General features: G+C 39.7%; 2 protein-coding genes across 5 annotated transcripts in view; one reads left to right on the plus strand and one right to left on the minus strand.

The window, feature by feature from the left end:
• Positions 1 to 17,984, plus strand: part of CRYBG1 (crystallin beta-gamma domain containing 1) — a 211,108-nt gene that overhangs the window by 190,409 nt on the left and 2,715 nt on the right. Inside the window, exons 14-21 of one of the 2 annotated variants that reach the window (XR_010158132.1) lie at positions 2,131 to 2,257; positions 2,463 to 2,495; positions 3,722 to 3,834; positions 5,948 to 6,162; positions 8,745 to 8,884; positions 11,056 to 11,179; positions 11,595 to 11,753; positions 14,008 to 14,170. Coding sequence is in view for 1 of the 2 variants with exons in the window: in XM_518660.8 (XP_518660.7) it covers positions 2,131 to 2,257; positions 2,463 to 2,495; positions 3,722 to 3,834; positions 6,033 to 6,162; positions 8,745 to 8,884; positions 11,056 to 11,179; positions 11,595 to 11,753; positions 14,008 to 14,170 (989 nt within the window). In the remaining variant the exon portion in view is untranslated. The remainder of the gene's footprint in view (positions 1 to 2,130; positions 2,258 to 2,462; positions 2,496 to 3,721; positions 3,835 to 5,947; positions 6,163 to 8,744; positions 8,885 to 11,055; positions 11,180 to 11,594; positions 11,754 to 14,007; positions 14,171 to 17,984) is intronic. The other variant, XM_518660.8, reaches the window with a different exon arrangement.
• The window catches only part of RTN4IP1 (reticulon 4 interacting protein 1), a 70,055-nt gene continuing 61,724 nt past the window's right edge, over positions 9,654 to 17,984 (minus strand). For 2 of the 3 annotated variants that reach the window (XR_010158133.1, XR_008548616.2), the window contains exon 12: positions 9,654 to 10,340. Coding sequence is in view for 1 of the 3 variants with exons in the window: in XM_054686176.2 (XP_054542151.1) it covers positions 10,321 to 10,340 (20 nt within the window). In the remaining 2 variants the exon portion in view is untranslated. The remainder of the gene's footprint in view (positions 10,341 to 17,984) is intronic. The other variant, XM_054686176.2, reaches the window with a different exon arrangement.

A 17,984-nucleotide genomic window follows, 5' to 3' on the forward strand; every position in this document is an offset into this window, starting at 1 on the left:
TTTGGATGGCCGGGAGTGAGTGCACAGATGTTGGCTGTCATTAGCTACTTCTCACGGAGATTTTGGCAGTGTTCTTTTTTTCCTTGATGGCTGTTCATATTCTAGTAATTACTGTACTTGAGTTTTTGTTTAAATCAGCCCTTTGGATAGTAAAATCATAATCTGCCCTAATTATAAAGTGTGTGGACTGTTTTAGGCATGGTTTACTAGAACAGTAAATGAAAGGGAACTTTCCAGGGCACATGGCGGGTTGGGTCACAAAGCAAGGAGAGCCTGGTGGGCCTCAGGACAGGTAGGTTCAGTCACGTTCTGGCCAATAGTCGATTGTGTCACCCTGGACAAGTCATTTCCCATTCAAAACAAATACCAACAAATACTTCCATGTGATGCTTCTTACCCATCTGTGGGCTTTGGAGGACAGAGATTTTGTCTTTTTCATCTTTGTATATCTAGTGCCAGTCTAGTTCCTGGCACCTGGTAAATGAATTAACTTACTGTGTCTTAGGTTTTTCCCATCTGTAAAATGGGAACACCAATACCTCCCTAGGAGATTAAATGTGATAACAGATGTGGAAACATTTTGCAAAGTTCTGATCACCCTACATAATACATACATAGATATTATTCCTTTAAGCTTTGAGAGGATCATGAGAATGATGAATTAATTGAAAAGATACTTAATGTCTTCAATATAATGGTATTAAGTATCTCTTTAATATAACAGAACTGAAAAACCTTTTCCTTTCAAAGACTTTATCTTTGCATAGGAAATAGCATCATTAAATTGGTTTTGTTGATTTTCCTCTGGGTGTAGATCACTTAAAAGAGAAAAAAACATTCCAAAAGAGATTTATTTTTAGTATTTCTATGAGTTTGCTCAATTTTGTTTATTTAATTTTTACATATTTATGTGATGTTGGAAACACTGTTGGAAACAATATTTTAGTTCTGCATTTTTAAAAGCATTTCTTCTGTTAACTTCTTTTTCAGTGTGGTTTGTTGTGTAATAGACACAGCTTCCTAAGATCTTTCTGCAAAAATATTTTAAGGTTGAGAATGAAAGGACTTATTGATTGCTTATTAAAAGAACTAGGTTCTTCTTGAAAGTCCTGTTTGTTTTGTTTCCTTAGAATACAATTAGAAAAAAAAAGCACAGAGAAGTACTGCCTTTGTAGCTTTCTCAAGAAATAGTATTTGATAAGCGAGAACGCCAAAAAGTTCATGTCAAGATACCCTTACGCTTACCATTTCTTTTGCATTAAGTTTTTTTTCAACTCTTATTTTAGATTCAGGGGGTACATGTGCAGGTTTGTTACATGGGTATATTGCATGATTTGCTGAAGTTTGGGGTACGGTTGAACCCGTCAACCTGAGCATAGCATGCAACAGGTAGTTTTTCAAACCCCCCTCCCTCCTGGCCCCTTTTGTAGTCCCCAGGGCCTATTTTTTTTTCTTCTTTATGTCCATGCATGACCAATGTTTAGCTCCCACTTATGGGCAAGAACATGCTCATAAGTATATGTTCTTGCTCATAAGTATTTGGTATTTGATTTTCTGTTTGTGTTAATTCGCTTAGGATAGTGACCTCCAGTTGCATCCAAGTTGCTGCAAAGGACTTGATTTCATTCTTTTTTATGGCTGTATAGTATTCCATGGTTTATATGTACCACACTTTCTCTATCCAATCCACCATTGATCAATGAACACCTAGGTTGATTCCATATCTTGATATTGTGAATAGTGCGGCAGTAAACAAGACACGTGCAAGTATCTTTTTGGTAGAATAATTCGTTTTCCCCTGGGTATATCCCAGTAATGGGATTGCTGGGTTGAATACTAGTTCTATCTTTAGTTCTTTGAGAAATCTTCAAACTGCTTTCCACAGCGGCTAAACTAATTTACATTCCCACCAGCAGTGTATAAGTGTTCCCTCTTCTCTGCTGGCTTACCATTTTGATTTGTCCTATAGACAAACCCATCTGCTTCTAAAGGTTAATAGAGAATCAGAAAAATTAAAATTTCAATTGGCAAAACAAATGAAAGTTTCTGTATGATACATAGTTATCCAAATATGTGATCGTTTTATATGTAAAATATGAACTCCAACAAGTTATTGCTTTTGTTTCTTAGATGGGTAGCCTATGAAAATCCTGACTTCACAGGAGAACAGTATATACTGGATAAAGGATTTTATACCAGTTTTGAGGACTGGGGAGGCAAAAATTGTAAGATCTCTTCTGTTCAACCTATATGTTTGGTAAGGAGTTATATTTTTGTATGAGAATATTTAACTGAATTCTGGATTTCCTTAATGTGTGTTCCTGGTTCATGTAATAGTAATTGCTATGGAAAATATTCTGAGTTTATTTTTAGCAGTAATTGCTAATAATCTAGAAGAAAAAAACTTTTTCAATGTGTTTGTTCTATTCATTTCCTTTTCTCCTTCCTTTAAAAATTTTTAGGATTCTTTCACTGGCCCAAGGAGACGAAATCAGGTAACTTTAAAAATATTCTTTTATATTAATATATGAGGGGCCTTCCATTGAAAAGCTGAACTTATGTTTCAAATGTCAGACATTTGGGGCCGGGTGTGGTGGCTCACGCCTGTAATCCCAGCACTTTGGGAGGTCAAGGCAGGCGGATCACTTGAGCTCAGGAGTTCAAGACCAGCCTGACCAACATGGGGAAACTCCGTCTTTACTAAAAAGACAAAAATTAGCTGGGTGTGGTGGCTTGTGTCTATAAGCTCAGCTACTCAAGAGGCTGAGGCAGGAGAATTGTTTGAACCCCAAGAGGCAGATGTTGGAGTGAGCCGAGATCGCACCACTGCACTCCAGCCTGGGTGACAGAGACCCTGTCTCAAAAAAAAAAAAAAAAATCAGACATTTGGGACATTTTGTTAGTTTTACTCATTTTTATGCCTGAAAGCATAATTGTATTTAAAAAATAAGATTTAAGTTTACTTTAATGGTTAATTGACAGTACTGACCCATGTCTAAATAATTCTTATAAAATGCTCTTATTGTATAAAGCTGAATTTTATATCATTACATTGACTCAGTTTATATTAATACATTGAGATTAATATTTCAAACAATAGCATCTAGTTATTGTGATGGTAAAATGAATTTTCAGATTTGCTGTGTCGACACTAGACATTTTTTATGGTCTCACTCAAGCTTTCTGAATGCTGATTCTTAACATCATCTGGAGTGTACATTTGTTATTTCGGCCTTTTAATGGAAGTGTCCACAGAGCCATAATTATAGAGGAACAAACACCACTGTAGCCTCCTTTATTGGCATTTACAGGATTCTGATAAGTCAGCAAGTGTCTTCCATTGAGAAGGAAGGAAACTACACTATGTCTTTCCAAAATACTGTTTGTCGTTAATGTCAGAACTGATGAACAATGATTTCTGACCACAATAAAGCTTTAAAATACCTCACAGCTTCACAACAGGGTGTTCTATAGAAAGTTACCTTTGTTGTTGCATTTTACTTTGATGTCTCTGAATTAAATAAATAGTCATGAAAGGTCCAGCTAACATGTTTCTAATTGATCATGAATGTAGACATGGAAAATTAAAGGATTTATAAAATTTATACCAGTTTACTGTAACAAAAGTCAACAGGTCATGTTTAGGTCATCATTTCAAAGGCTAAATTAGTTAATGTGTTTAGGAAAATAATTTTATGTGTTTCTGTTTACTTTTTCAAAGATTCACCTGTTTTCAGAACCACAGTTTCAAGGTCACAGTCAAAGTTTTGAAGAAACAACAAGTCAAATTGATGATTCATTTTCTACCAAGTCTTGCAGAGTTTCAGGAGGCAGGTAAGTGAAACAATGGCCTGGCAGAGCTGAATCACTGGAGTAAAACAGAATTCACACATCAGCAAGTATTTAGTGGTGCCTGTTAGGTGCTTGGCACTATGCGAAACCACCATCTTAGTCCAATGGCGTGCTTCGCGACATCTGAGTACTAGACGCCAGAGGACGCAGGCTTCAGGTTGGTTGGAGAAGCTGAAGATCATCTCATTGTGTAATGGAATTCAGAGCAGGTTCTTTACTCTGTATGTCTTCCCATCATCTAGAAAGGGAGAGTTGGGCTCTAGTTAATCCAAGGTACCTCCCAAGGTGGATTGTTCAAAGGACAGGATCAGCACTCTGCATTAACAGGAAGGTAGAAAGTACACGCTGGAGTGGAGCTGGTGGACACGCGAATCAGGGAGCACACCAGTCCGGCTTGCTGGGAGGGCTTTGTACTGGGAGGAGAAGCAAAGCTGAGCACACTGAGTTTAGATGGCTTCCACAGGAAACACAAGACTCAGGGCAAAGGCAATGGGCTCAAAGTGCCATGCTGAAACAATCCTTGTACAAAAGCTTCATGGAGAGGGGAGAGCCCAAGGTCAGGGAAACTCGGTCAGGAAAGCCTTGGAGCAATCTGTGCAAGAGGTGTTGAGGATTTAAGTCTCTTAATAATAGTAGTAATAGTGCCTTTAATCATGTGGTTCTTTATGGTTGAAATAATGCTATCCTATCCTTTAGTATTGCACAGCAAAAAAGCACTGACTTTGCATTCAAATACACAGATGGAGGCCGGGTGCAGTGGCTCCTGCCTGTAATCCCAACACTTAGGGAGGCCGAGGCAGGCAGATCACTTGAGGTCAGGAGATCGAGACCAGCCTGGCCATCATGGCAAAACCCTGTCTTTACTAAAAATACAAAAATTAGCCGGGCATGGTGACACACCTGTAATCCCAGCTACTTGGGAGGCTGAGGCAGGAGAATTGCGTGAACCCAGGAGGCAGAGGTTGCAGTAAGTTGAGATCATAGCACTGCACTCTAGCCTGGGCAACAGAGCAAGACTCTGTCTCAGGAAAAAACAAAAAAGGCAAATACATAGTTGGATAGTAAAGCTTCCTAGTTTGTTGGACATACTGCTACCACATCCCCACTCCTCGTTATCCCCTGCCTGCTTCATTTATTACCTCCAGTCCTGTGCATGTTTAAAATTACCTGTCTCAGCTCACTAGAGTATTAACTTCAGGAGAGCAGGGACTTTGGTTCTCTGCTGTATCCCCAGCAATAGAAAAGTACCTGACACACAATCCTCAAAAGCCATTTGTTGGGTTAAAAACAACAACAACAGGGCCAGGCACGGTGACTCACACCTGTAATCCCAGCACTTTGGGAGGCCGAGGTGGGCAGATCACCAGGTCAGGATTTCGAGACCAGTCTGGCCAATATGGTGAAACCCCGTCTCTACTAAAAATACAAAAATTAGCCAGGTGTGGTGGCATGCACCTGTAGTCCCAGCTACTCAGGAGGATGAGGCAGAAGAATTGCTTGAACCCAGGAGGCAGAGGTTGCAGTGAGCCGAGATCATGCCACTGCACTCCAGCCTGTGTGACAGAGCGAGATTCTGTCCCCCGGCCACCAAAAGAAAAGAAAAAAAGGAAAAAAAAAAAAACCCACAAACTTCTAGGGAAGCATGGTAAATCACCATTTTATGAATAATGTTGATACCAGAGAGGCTAAGTGACTTGTCTAAGTCAATATAGTATTTTGACTCCTGGCCCAGTGCAGAGGTATTAGAAATGAGGATAGAGGAGTGTGCGAGAAATTTTGGAAGGAAATCAATAGACCAAATCAATAGGCCTTGGTGATTAACTAGTCACAAAGCTTGAAGAAGGATTATTCAAAAAGGACTTGAGGGCTTGAAGCTCCACTGGCTGGGCAAACGGTGGCACCCATGAGAAGAGCAAGGAAGGCTGGAGGCTGGGGAAGTCAGAAAGAATGTGGAGAAAGAAGTTTGTTTCCCAAATGCAAAGTTAACTGACTTATTATGAATATTATTTTGCCACAAGCAGAAATGCAATAAATATATCCAAATATTTTTGAAGAAAGAACTCTGTTTGCCACAAGCATTGTGTTTATTTTATAGCAGGCCACCTCTAAAAATCAGACTTCTTGAATGGGAGTGCTCAAGTTGCATATTCTGTGCATGTGTGTGGTTTTTCCCATTGTAGCTGGGTTGTATATGATGGAGAAAATTTCACTGGCAATCAGTACGTGTTGGAAGAAGGCCATTATCCTTGTCTGTCTGCAATGGGATGCCCGCCTGGAGCAACTTTCAAGTCTCTTCGTTTTATAGATGTTGTAAGTATGTCATTGTGAATAGTGTTGCAGAAATGTATGCCTCATATAGCTGATGGTCAGAGTGAGGTAACCAGCCGGTAGAACCTGCTCTTAAAGTTAGTTAAGGGCTTGGAGATGGAACTGTCCATTTGGCTCTGTGTACATCTAGTTTATTGATTCTAACTGGTACACGTTTTCCACCACCCTGTTTTACTCACTTAATCCTCATATGCATATCCCTATGGACCTGAGTGGGAGTCTCTTGGACTATATATTAGGAGTAGAATTACTGGATTTCACATGTAAGAACAGGCAGTTTCATTCAGTACTGCCAGATCCCACCACTTGAGACTCCCACCAGCAGTACACATTGTTGCCATTACTGAATATTCTCTCATTCTAATTTTTGTCAACTTGATAGAATGAGCAGAAAGCAGTATGTCGTCATTGGGTTAATTTGTATTTCACTATTAGTGAGGCTGGTATCTCTTATTTATAATTTGCATTTTCTATTCAAGGAATTGTGTATTGTATCCTTTGCAATTTGGCTTCCTCTACCTTTGGTTGTTATTATTGAAGAAATTCCTTATAGGTTTTTAGTCTATTATTATTGTGTGTTTTAGAGATTTGCAATCAAATGACTTCTCCCAGTTTGCCACTATGTGCTAATCCAGATTATAGTGCCCTCTTTTGGACAGAAATCTTTCAGTTTGATGTAGTGGAAGTAATATTCAATAGAACAAAACTGCAAGATCATGTTCAGATATTAAAGTCTGGAAGTATCTGTCGTTTCTGACATTTTTATTAGTTTTTGGTAACTGCTTTCTCATAAAAAGCTTTAAACACACATAATTGCTCATTTTAGTTTTAAAGGTAGGAAGAACATATGTGAGTTGGTTTTCATCTCATCCCTGCCTGCCTGTTTAAATAGCAAAAATGCTACTGAGACATGAAAATAGTAACAAAGAAACATGAAATGAGGTAGTAAGATTCATTAGCTTACAAGTAATGAATAAGACTTTGATTGTTATTCTGCCTAGAATTCTAAAAGCTACCTACAAGTATATATTTGAAAATTTCAATGCCTTCCCTCAACCAGAACTTGGCATATATGCTCACAACACTCTAAGGCTATAGATGACATCTTTTTATGTTTTAATTGTGAGGAAATGAATGTTTTACCCATATGAAGACTACATATCTTTGTGACTTAATACTTCAAAATTATTTAATTGCTTTTTAATACTAAAGTGTTTAGAACATTTTTGGGCATGCCATCTCAAAAGTGCAATAAAAGTGCAAAGTAGTAATACTACTATAATTTTTGTCTTCTTTCCTCCGTGTATGTTTTATATAAACTAATTCCTAGACCACACAAACTACTTCTACACACTAACATGCTCTGTTTACTGACGGACAAAATCTTTTTACAAGTCAGGACACATCCACATAAATGAAGCAGTAAGGTACCGCACCCTTTCCACAAACTTTAAGCAGGATAGGGAAAAAATTGTAATCCCCACATGCTTTTTTTTTTTTTTTTTTTGAAATGGAGTCTCACTCAGTTGCCCAGGCTGGAGTGCAGTGGCATGATCTTGACTCACTGCAACCTCCGCCTTCCAGGTTCAAGTGATTCTCTAGTCTCTCACTCAGCCTCCAAAGTAGCTGGGATTACAAGCATGCACCACCATGCCCGGCTAATTTTTTTGTTTGTTTGTTTTTGTATTTTTAGTAGAGATGGGGTTTCACCCTATTGGCCAGGCTGATCTCAAACTCCTGACCTCAAGTGATCGGTCCACCTCGGCCTCCCAAAGTGCTGGAATGACAGGCGTAAGCCACCTTGCCCGGCCTCCCACATGCTTTTTAATGCATCATTTATGATCTTAGCAGTACCATCATTAGAGATTAATGTAGAATCAAAAGTGTCTATAATTTGAAAAAACAGGCATAAGCTGCCAACTTTTCATTTTGCTGAACAGTGAACGTTTGTGCTGTTGTCCTCTTTAAAATGATTGACAGTTTGAACATAGAGCTTCCATCCTGTTGTTTTTTTTCTCTCCTCTTGACAATGATTCCTACAGGAAAGTTTGGGAGCATGAGTACACAGAATCATTGTCTTAGTGATGAACAGAAAAAAAAAAAAGACATTTGAAAATACATACAAGAGGAAGGTTCCCTGATTAGGCAATACCACTGTACACCAAGCGACTAAACATCAGATGCCACAGCCCTCTGACCCTCGGCAATTATGTCCATGACTTTCCAGCCCCTCCTTGTCCCAGTGAAAATGGCTAAGTCAAAAATAAATGCCATCAGAAGTGTCGATATTCCCAGCGTATACCTATTTCTCTTTTTTTTTTTCCTGTTTTACAAACTATTTATATTTACCTGCCTTCCTATGCAATGGAGAAACTAACTGCCCCTCTGTGCTTTCTCTCTAGCTTGGAGTACACAAACATCCAGGCTCCCTTGGAAAAGGAGTTTATGAAAAGGCCAAATCTAGCAGATTTTTTGTGTTTTGTCCTTGTAACAAGATGATTTTCACATAAGTTTGAATTATTAACAAAGATGAATAACTGAACATTGTTTTTGTTCCTCAATAGGAATTTTCTGAACCAACAATTATTCTCTTTGAAAGAGAAGACTTCAAAGGAAAAAAGATTGAACTTAATGCAGAAACTGTCAATCTCCGATCCCTGGGATTCAACACACAAATACGCTCTGTTCAGGTTATTGGTGGCATGTGAGTTACCTACTTGTTGACTCAATAAAATAGATCATTTTAAAAATCAAGTTTGGGCTGGGCACAGTGGCTCACGCCTGTACTCCCAACACTTTAGGAGGCTGAGGTAGAAGGATCATTTGAATCCAGGGGTTCAAGAAAAGCCTGGGCAACAAAGTGAGACCCCATCTCTACCAAAAATTTAAAAATTAGCCAGGTGTCGTGGCACATGCCTGTGGTCCCAGCTACATAGGAGGCTGAGGCCGAAGGATCACTTGAGCACAGTAGGTTGAGGCTGCAGTGAGCCGTGTTCACGCCACTGTACTCAAGTCTGAGTGACAAAGCAAGACCCTATCTTAATTAAAAAAAAAAAAAATTGATCAGATTTCTCCCTCTCTTATATTATCTTAAACTAATTGACATATACCCTCTCTTTTTGTGAGGGTTAATAATTATGCACCTTTGTAGAACACTTTTCCACTGGGAAAAGTCATATGTAAAGCATCTTTTATTTCATTATCCAGATTTTTAGTTTATTTAAGGTAAGGACTTTGTCTTTAACACCTCTCATAGTCTAGCAAGTAAGAAAGAGCTGACTTTACTTATCCCTTTAAAAAAGAGCAAGTCCTCTGATTTTGGAGCTCAGGGTTGGGATTTTCCTTTAGCTGGGAATGACTGGCAGATGTTATACAGATGATTAAAGGTCAACTTGGAAAGATTTTTTCCCCTCAACTTCGAATACTTTTGAATAAGATATAAAAATGAATGAGTACCATCAATGTAATACATGTTTTTAAGAAAGTATTTTTCTTTTATTCACAAAAACAATAGGTATGGTCTACCTGTGTACAACAGATGTTGGGGTGGACTACATCTATTTAAAAAATAATCAGGCCGGGCTGGGTGCAGTGGCTCCTGCCTGTAATCCCAGCACTTTGGGAGGGCAAAGCGGGTGGATCACCTGAGGTCAGGAGTTCAGGACCAGCCTGGCCAACATGGTGAAACCCCGTCTCTACTAAAAAATACAAAAATTAGCCAGGTGTGGTGGTGGGGCCCCTGTAATCCCAGCTACTTGGGAGGCTGAGGCAGGAGAATCACTTGAACCCGGGAGGTGGAGGTTGCAGTGAGCTGAGATCACACCAGTGCACTCCAGCCTGGGTGACAAGAGTAAAACTCCATCTAAAAAAGAAAATAAAAAAAATCACAGAAGCTGGGCGCAGTGACTCACGTCTGTAACCCTAGCACTTTGGGAGGTCAAAGTGGGCAGATCACTGGAACCCAGCAGTTCCAGACAAGCCTGGGCAACATGTTGAAACCCTGTCTCTATTGAAAACACAAAAATTAGTCGGGTGTGGTGGTGCAGGCCTGTAGTCCCAGCTACTCAGGAGGCTGAGGTGGGAGATCACTTGAGTCTGGGAGGTTGAGGCTGCAGTGAGCTGTGATCGTGCCACTGCCCTTCAGCCTGGGTGAGACCTACCTGGAAAAAAAAATTATAGAATATTAGGGTGGTAGAATTATGGGTGATTTTTTTGCAGTAGGTTTTAATATTTTGTTTTTATGATAAGATGACTAAAATGATAAAATTTTATCCAGGATTTAAGTTCCAGTATTAAAAGTAGAGTGCATTCTTCCCTGATGTAATATGCAAGAGAGGAGGGCGCTGGGCTGCTTCCACGCCAGTCTGCGCTTAAACCCATAATTCCTCAGGTGTGCAGCGGTAGCATCTGAGCGGAAGGGAACTGAGTATCTTAGCAGTTTTTTAGATTTAACAAAGATTACTCTCACTGCAGACAAAACTTATTATTTAACCCTATTTAGCACCTACTAAGAGCTTTGGAAATATTAACAACTTAAAGATCCATTATTACAACTGAAGCTATTTTATGAATAGTTCCCTGGAAGAACTGAGGAATCCACTAAAAGACAATATTTCATTGCTTTATGGAGGAAAAAACTTACCTATTTCTCTTCAAGAATGGAACTTTTTGGCATAAGTACTCATGTAACAAAAATTTGCTATTTGCAAGAAATTACTTCTTTTAAGTGTTCTAGAAAAGATCTTCATTTTCCCCCCAATGTATGTTAAAAGTATATAGTTCAGTCTAGAAATGGAAAGCATTCTAAAAATAAATGTAATTGGGGTCCACTGTCAAATGAAAATTGCCACTTACTGTGGTTATTTTTGTTTTCAGATGGGTTACTTATGAATATGGCAGTTACAGAGGGCGACAGTTCCTGTTGTCACCTGCAGAAGTACCTAATTGGTATGAATTCAGTGGCTGTCGCCAAATAGGTTCTCTACGACCTTTTGTTCAGGTATTTTCTTCCTTTCCATGCTCTGTATAGACTCTTCTCTGAAATTTTTTTGTAAATGCAATCCAACTTTTTATCCAATTTTTTTATTCAAAGTTTATAACTGGCCTCACCCCATAAACTCCTTCCCTGCCCCAATAATCTGGGCTCAGTTTCTGGTGCTAAGAGGTGTGGCTGCTTCAGAAGGCCATCAAACTGAACATCAAACACAGTTATCCACAGGCAGGCACCCTGCCTCAGGCGCTTTGACATTTTGTCAAACTCTTCTCATTGAGAAAATTTAAAACCTCTGAGACTCTTGAGTATGGTAATTACCCTTAATCCATATCTCACTTTGGATTCTTCCTGATATTCATGCTTGTTCAGTGCTTCCAGCAGCACATCTGGTATAACAACTGCTGGGGGTTTTGTCTTCTAGAAGCGAATTTATTTCAGACTTCGAAACAAAGCAACAGGGTTATTCATGTCAACCAATGGAAACTTAGAGGATCTGAAGCTTCTGAGGATACAGGTCATGGAGGATGTCGGGGCCGATGATCAGATTTGGATCTATCAAGAAGGATGTATCAAATGCAGGGTGAGCTTTAGGATTCCACGGGGGCCTGTGATGGCTTTGCTAGGAGGTGACTCATCCTTTCATATGCTTTTGATCTTTTCTTCAAGTAGATGCAATTTCACAATTCCTGGAGTACTTTCAGAAATGAATTTGTTTTTTTCATGACAGTATATCCTAGCTCTGATAGAACCAGTCTAGGAACTTAAAATGAAAGGTAAATATAGCACTGATCCAAGATAGAATATTTATTTCTATGCTTGATTTTTATATAGTAGTAGAAAAAGGAAGTGTGTTATTCTTCCCTTTTTCCTTAATGTATCTGTTACAGAAACAAACTATAAGCTCCAGCCCTGTCAACAAAAATCACTCTTGGTTTGTTTTGGGGAAATCCACAGAACGGGATGAAGGGTAAAGAGATCCCTCTGTGTGCTACACAGTCCATTTCCTAAGTGTCATATGTTGTAAATTAGAAAATGGCCCATGTCCCTCCTGCATCATTCCTACTATTAACAGACACTTAAAAGCTGACTGTAGTAAGATTTTTATGAAAGAAGCTCATGCTTCTATAGTAGATAAAACTTTTTTACTCCTTGATTTTGTGAGCTTGACCGTTGGCTCCTGATTTTCTTTAAAAAAAAAAAACAAAAAAAACCTGGTGCCCCGTGAGTCAGCAGAAGGAACACAGCCTTGCGAAAAGGAGTACAACTCGTTAATTGGGTCTGTTGTGCTGGAGGGGGAATTCTTTCAGTAAACAGAAGTACTGTTTGGACATGCATAGAAGGACTAGCAGGAGAAACAGAAGTAGTTGTAATATGGAATCATGAAAAGAAGCTTTCTGCCTTTGAATTGTCTTAAACAATCCAAGAAAATGGTGTCTTTCAGCAGTTATTTCTAACAGACATTTCAGTGATGTTATTTAACAACTTTGAATTCAATAGGTCAATGAGAAAAAGTCTCCTAGATTATCGCAGTGCTTTCATCTCAATATAGAAGAATACACTTTATTTTATTTAAATTTTTTTAGATGGGGTCTTGCTCTGTCACCAGGCTGGAGTGCAGTGGCACAATCTTGGCTCACTTCAACCTCTACCTCCCGGATTCACGCGATTCTCCTGCCTCAGCCTCTTGAGTAGCTGGGACTACAGGCGTGTGCCACCACGCCCAGCTAACTTTTTTGTATTTTTAGTAGAGATGGGGTTTCACCTTGTTGGCCAGGATGGTCTTGATCTCCTGACCTTGTGATCCACCTGCCTTGGCCTCCCAAAGTGCTGGGATTACAGGCATAAGCCACTGCGCCTGGCCTACAATAATACACTTTTAACAGGCATTTTTATAGCAACATTGTTTTGTTTTTGTGTTTGAGACAGAGTCTAGCTCTGTTGCCCAGGCTGGAGTGTAGTGGTGCAATCACAGCTCACTGTAGCTTCGACCTCCTGGGCTCAAGGGATCCTCCCACCTCAGCCTCCTGAGTAGCTGGGGCCCACAAGTGCATGCCACTACACCTGGCTAATTTTTAAAACTTTTCTGTACAGATAGGGTCTCACAAGTGATCCTCTCACCTTGGCCTCCCAAAGTGTTGGGATTACAGTTGTGAGCCACTGTACCTGGCCAGTAATTTTTGTTAATGGCATGTGAACATGACCGCCATATATTATTTATATATTAAGGGTAGATTCACTTCAGGGAAGGGCTCATAAAATCTTTGCATTAAAACACCCTCTAGTGAGTCTGCATTTTTCTGTTTTCATAGCTGGAAAGCATGCCTGTTTAGAAAATTTTAATTCTCATGAAGGAAAGACAAATGCTAATAAATGCAATTCCGAGTTTTAAAATAATAAAATGCCCTTTAGCCACCCAGTGCTACAAAATTAGAGGTGCAGTCATATACTGGAAGGTCAGGCCAAGCAGAGGTAGAGATGTCAGAGGGAGATATAGCTACAGAACCTGCCTGGGATCATGGTCACTTATGACAGGGAAGAATATGATGGGCAGTTCTAATGTTATGAGGCTTTCCCTACTAGTAAGATAGTCTTGCAAAGGGCAGAAGTCTCTGACGATGCACATTGAGATTTTCCCATCATTCGTGTCATCTGAAATAAATGGCATAAATATTTATTGTCCGATTCTAGTTGGCTAAGAGCTGAACTGCCTCATGTGGGGTAAATGAAGCTAGGAACTAAGATAATTTTAAAGCTCAATGTAACCAGAGAAATAATTGTTATGAGACTTACAGCTGGATACATATTTAAGATATCTGGTCTTTTCCACTGAGCAGATAGCAGAAGACTGCTGCCTGACGATTGTGGGCAGCCTGGTAACATCTGGCTCCAAGCTAGGCCTGGCCCTGGACCAGAATGCTGACAGCCAGTTCTGGAGCTTGAAGTCCGATGGCAGGATTTACAGCAAGTTGAAGCCAAATTTAGTTTTAGATATTAAAGGTAAGGGTCACTTCCTTTATTTTCTTTATCGTAATGTGTATGTCTTTTAGTTAAGGAAAAATCTATTCATAACTTTTGAAAATGATGAATGTATTATTAGTAGTAACAGTAAGAGAGCCCCTACTGTGTGCCAGCTGTGTGCTAACCACTTTCAGTACAGCATCTCCTGTCATCTTCACAGCCGCCCTATGAGGTCTACATTATCCCCTCTCCCTCTTTTCTCCCCAGTTTTACAGACAAAACAACAACAACAAAAACAACAACAAAAAAACCCCCGGAAGCTCAAAGGGGTTGGCCAGTTTGGCCACAATCTCACAGCTGTAACTGCTGAACCAGAATCTGGCCATAGGCTGACTTCAAACATTTATTTTATTATAATAGTGTTAGGCTAAAAATCATAAGCTGAAGGGCCGTGATTGCACTTAGTTCAGTAGAGTTGATGATTCTCATGTATACACGTGACCTTTCGTTGAAAAGATCTAAGATCTCAAAGGAATTAACACAGCCTACAGGATTTCAATGCAACATGTGTTCAATGAAGCTAATAGGGAGTGAACTGATGGTGCTTGGGGGAGAATAAATTTAGGGTGGTTGTCCTCAAACTTTATTTGCATCAGAATCACCTGGAGGGCGGGTTAAACTAGACTGTGGGGCCACATCCTCAGAGACTGAGTCTGTAGGTCTGGGGTGGGGCCTGATAATTCCTTTTCAACAAGTTCCCAGGTGTTGCCAATGCTGCTGGTCTGAGGCCCACACCCGGAGAACCACTGATGGTCATTTAAAAATAACATAAGAATGACCTAACCTCTGTGTGGGAACTCAGTGAACTAGTGTGTTGCTATTGACAGGTGCAGATGGTGTGTTCATGTCATCTGGGGTAATTCTGCTTTAAATTAATGGGCACTTTTTTATTCCCTATCAGGAAAGTCAGCACAATTGTGTTTTGTAAATTTAGCGAACTGGTGATAATGTAACCATACTACATACTCCATTAATTTTTTTTAATTTTTATGAGTATATTACATACTCTATTTTAAATCATCACTACAAAATGACTCAATTTTACTTTAATCAGGGATTTAGGCCAATGCTGTCATTAAAGTTTATGATGTAGGGGTAAAGAGCCAGGCGCCATGGCTCACGCCTGTAATCCCAGCACTTTGGGAGGCCCTGGTGGGCAGATCACGAGGTCAGGAGATCGAGACCATCCTGGCTAACATGGTGAAACCCCGTCTCTACTAAAAAACACAAAAAAATTAGCTGGGTGTGGTGGTGGGCGCCTGTAGTCCCAGCTATTTGGGAGGCTGAGGCAGCAGAATCGCGTCAACCCGGGAGGCGGACGTTGCACTGAGCCGAGATTGTGCCACTGCACTCCAGCCTAGGCGACAGGGCAAGACTTCGTCTCAAAAAAAAAAAGTTGTAGGGATAAAGAAAGTGCTGTAATCTGATTTTTAAAAAACAACTTTTCTGGATAATGGAGAATGAATCTGGACATTTTCATCAGGGGCTTTGGTAACTGTATGGGGAGCAAAAGTGGCTGTCACTTCTGAATGATCTCCAGGTAGGTAGCTTGGCCAACCCACTTAAAACAGTGGACTTAGGATCACACAGAATCTGAGAAGTTGGAAAGATGCTCAGAAGCAAACAATGCCTTTGCCTTCATTAAAGGGGGCACTTAGGGAACACAAACTAAGCACTGCAACTACAGGCTGGATGGAGACCACAAAGATCATATAAAATGCAAGCAGTACCCTTGGATATAAGAAAATAAATGCAATATTCAGAAACCGAACAGTAGCATATAGTACAGCTCCCTCACCTTACATTTGGTACAACAGATTTGTCAATATGTAGACAGGTGAAATACTCATTTTATAGATGATCAACCTGAGGTTCAAACTAGTTAAGAATTATGCAGATCTTTGTTTATTCTTATTTTGATAAACTTTATTGCACTAGAGTGCTTCAGTGTTGACAAGAGTTTCAAAATCTCCAGAGACACCAAAGAAATGTGACTCAATTGGAAAAAATGGAGTTTTTGACGCAATGTTAGAGAAAGTAGGGTATGTAGTTCTCAAAGGAAATCTGACCAAACCTTCCTGTTTTTTACAAATGTGATCTGCTTCCTATGTCCAGGGTGGACAACACTATGATCCTTAGCTAGAGCTTTCTTCTCTTATTCTTTCAACATGTATTCACGGGGTACACACTATGTGCCAGGCTCGGTGCTAGACACGGAGGGCACCAGAGTGAAAAAAAAAAAGCCTCCTCCTTGGCTTCAGACAGTTTACATTCTAGATGCGCTAGGCACACAGGATGTCCCTGACTTGTCACATTAGCAGTGGACCAGAAGGAAGGACACCTCACTCCTTGTCTTGGCTCTGACATGACCCGTGGGACTCTAGGTTTCTTAAGACTTCTTTTTAAAGCTCCAGAGCCCCTTCCTAAATGACACTATATAAATTACTCAAGTGCCTGCTGAGTAAGCATAATGTCCCGTATATTTGTGAAATCTCAGTATCTAGCACGGTAGCAACAACAGTCTTTTTTTTTTTTTTTTTTTTTTTTGAGACGGAGTCTCACTCTGTCGTCCAGGCTGGAGTGCAATGACACGATCTCGGCTCACTGCAACCTCCGCCTCCTGGGTTCAAGCGATTCTCCTGCCTTAGCCTCCTGAGTAGCTGGGATTACAGGTGCCTGCCACCACGCCCGGCTAGCTACAACAGTCTTAACTCCTTGTTAAACTGAATTTAATTTTCTCAGACTGGGAGAATGGTGCCATCTTGTGGACATGAGAGAGCAGCGCCGCACGTCCCACACCCCATGCAAAGGAAAATATAAACACTTCTCTTCTCGTTGGTGCACTTACTAGCAGACCATGATTTCCATTAGCTACAACTACTGAACCATTTGTTATCTATTAAAATTGCCCTTAGAGTTATTAGATCATGCATCTGTCTTCTAGCTCATCTTCTTGTGTTTGGGAAATGAGTTCTTTTGGTAGACATTCATGTATTATTCCAGACCACATACCTTGTAACAACAGTGGAAGCTGATTCATGTTCACTTTAAAAAACATGAAGTCTGCACAATTTAAATACTCTCCAAAGGCAAGAGAATGAATCAAATTATTTCTCAAGAACTTTCTAGTTTTCATGATTCTAGTTGAATTTATATGAAAGTATTTTAAGATACTTTACTTTTAAAATACAAAAGATACTCTTAAAATACAAAAAGTATTTTAACATACTATAATGAAGAATGAAAAGAGACATTGTGACTTTAATACTTCCTGAAATTTCAGTGGAGTATGCTGTGTGTGTCTCTGTCTCGGCAGAGTATAGGGTTTGCTGGTAGTTTTTTCCCTACTGCTACAAACTTACACATAAAGGCCCAAAACACCTTACCCTTGTATTCTATAGTACATCTAGCCATACATCTAGCTGTGTAGAGGCTGTAGATTACCAATGATGATAAATCAGTGTCTCACAAGAGAAGAGACGATTTCCTTCCTCAACTATAATACCTAGATTTATTGTGTAAATTCTCAAACCTTTTTCATATTTTGTAAATGCTTCAAAGGCGAAAAGAATGTTTATTTCTTCTTGATCCAAGGAGGAAGCATGCTTTCAATACCAGTCACTCCCTGCATCAAAATGCACAGATTTTTACTTTGATGGGGTCTTTGTTGATACATCCTTGGTGCTGAGGTTTATGCTAAAAAAAGGATAAGCCATCTGAAGGGATCTTTATTCTACACTGGAAAAAAAAATCAGATAACCCTTTTGTTAATGATACTTCTCCAAAGAAAGAA

Source organism: Pan troglodytes, chromosome 5 (assembly GCF_028858775.2).
Source record: "Pan troglodytes isolate AG18354 chromosome 5, NHGRI_mPanTro3-v2.0_pri, whole genome shotgun sequence".
Classification (NCBI taxonomy): domain Eukaryota; kingdom Metazoa; phylum Chordata; class Mammalia; order Primates; family Hominidae; genus Pan; species Pan troglodytes.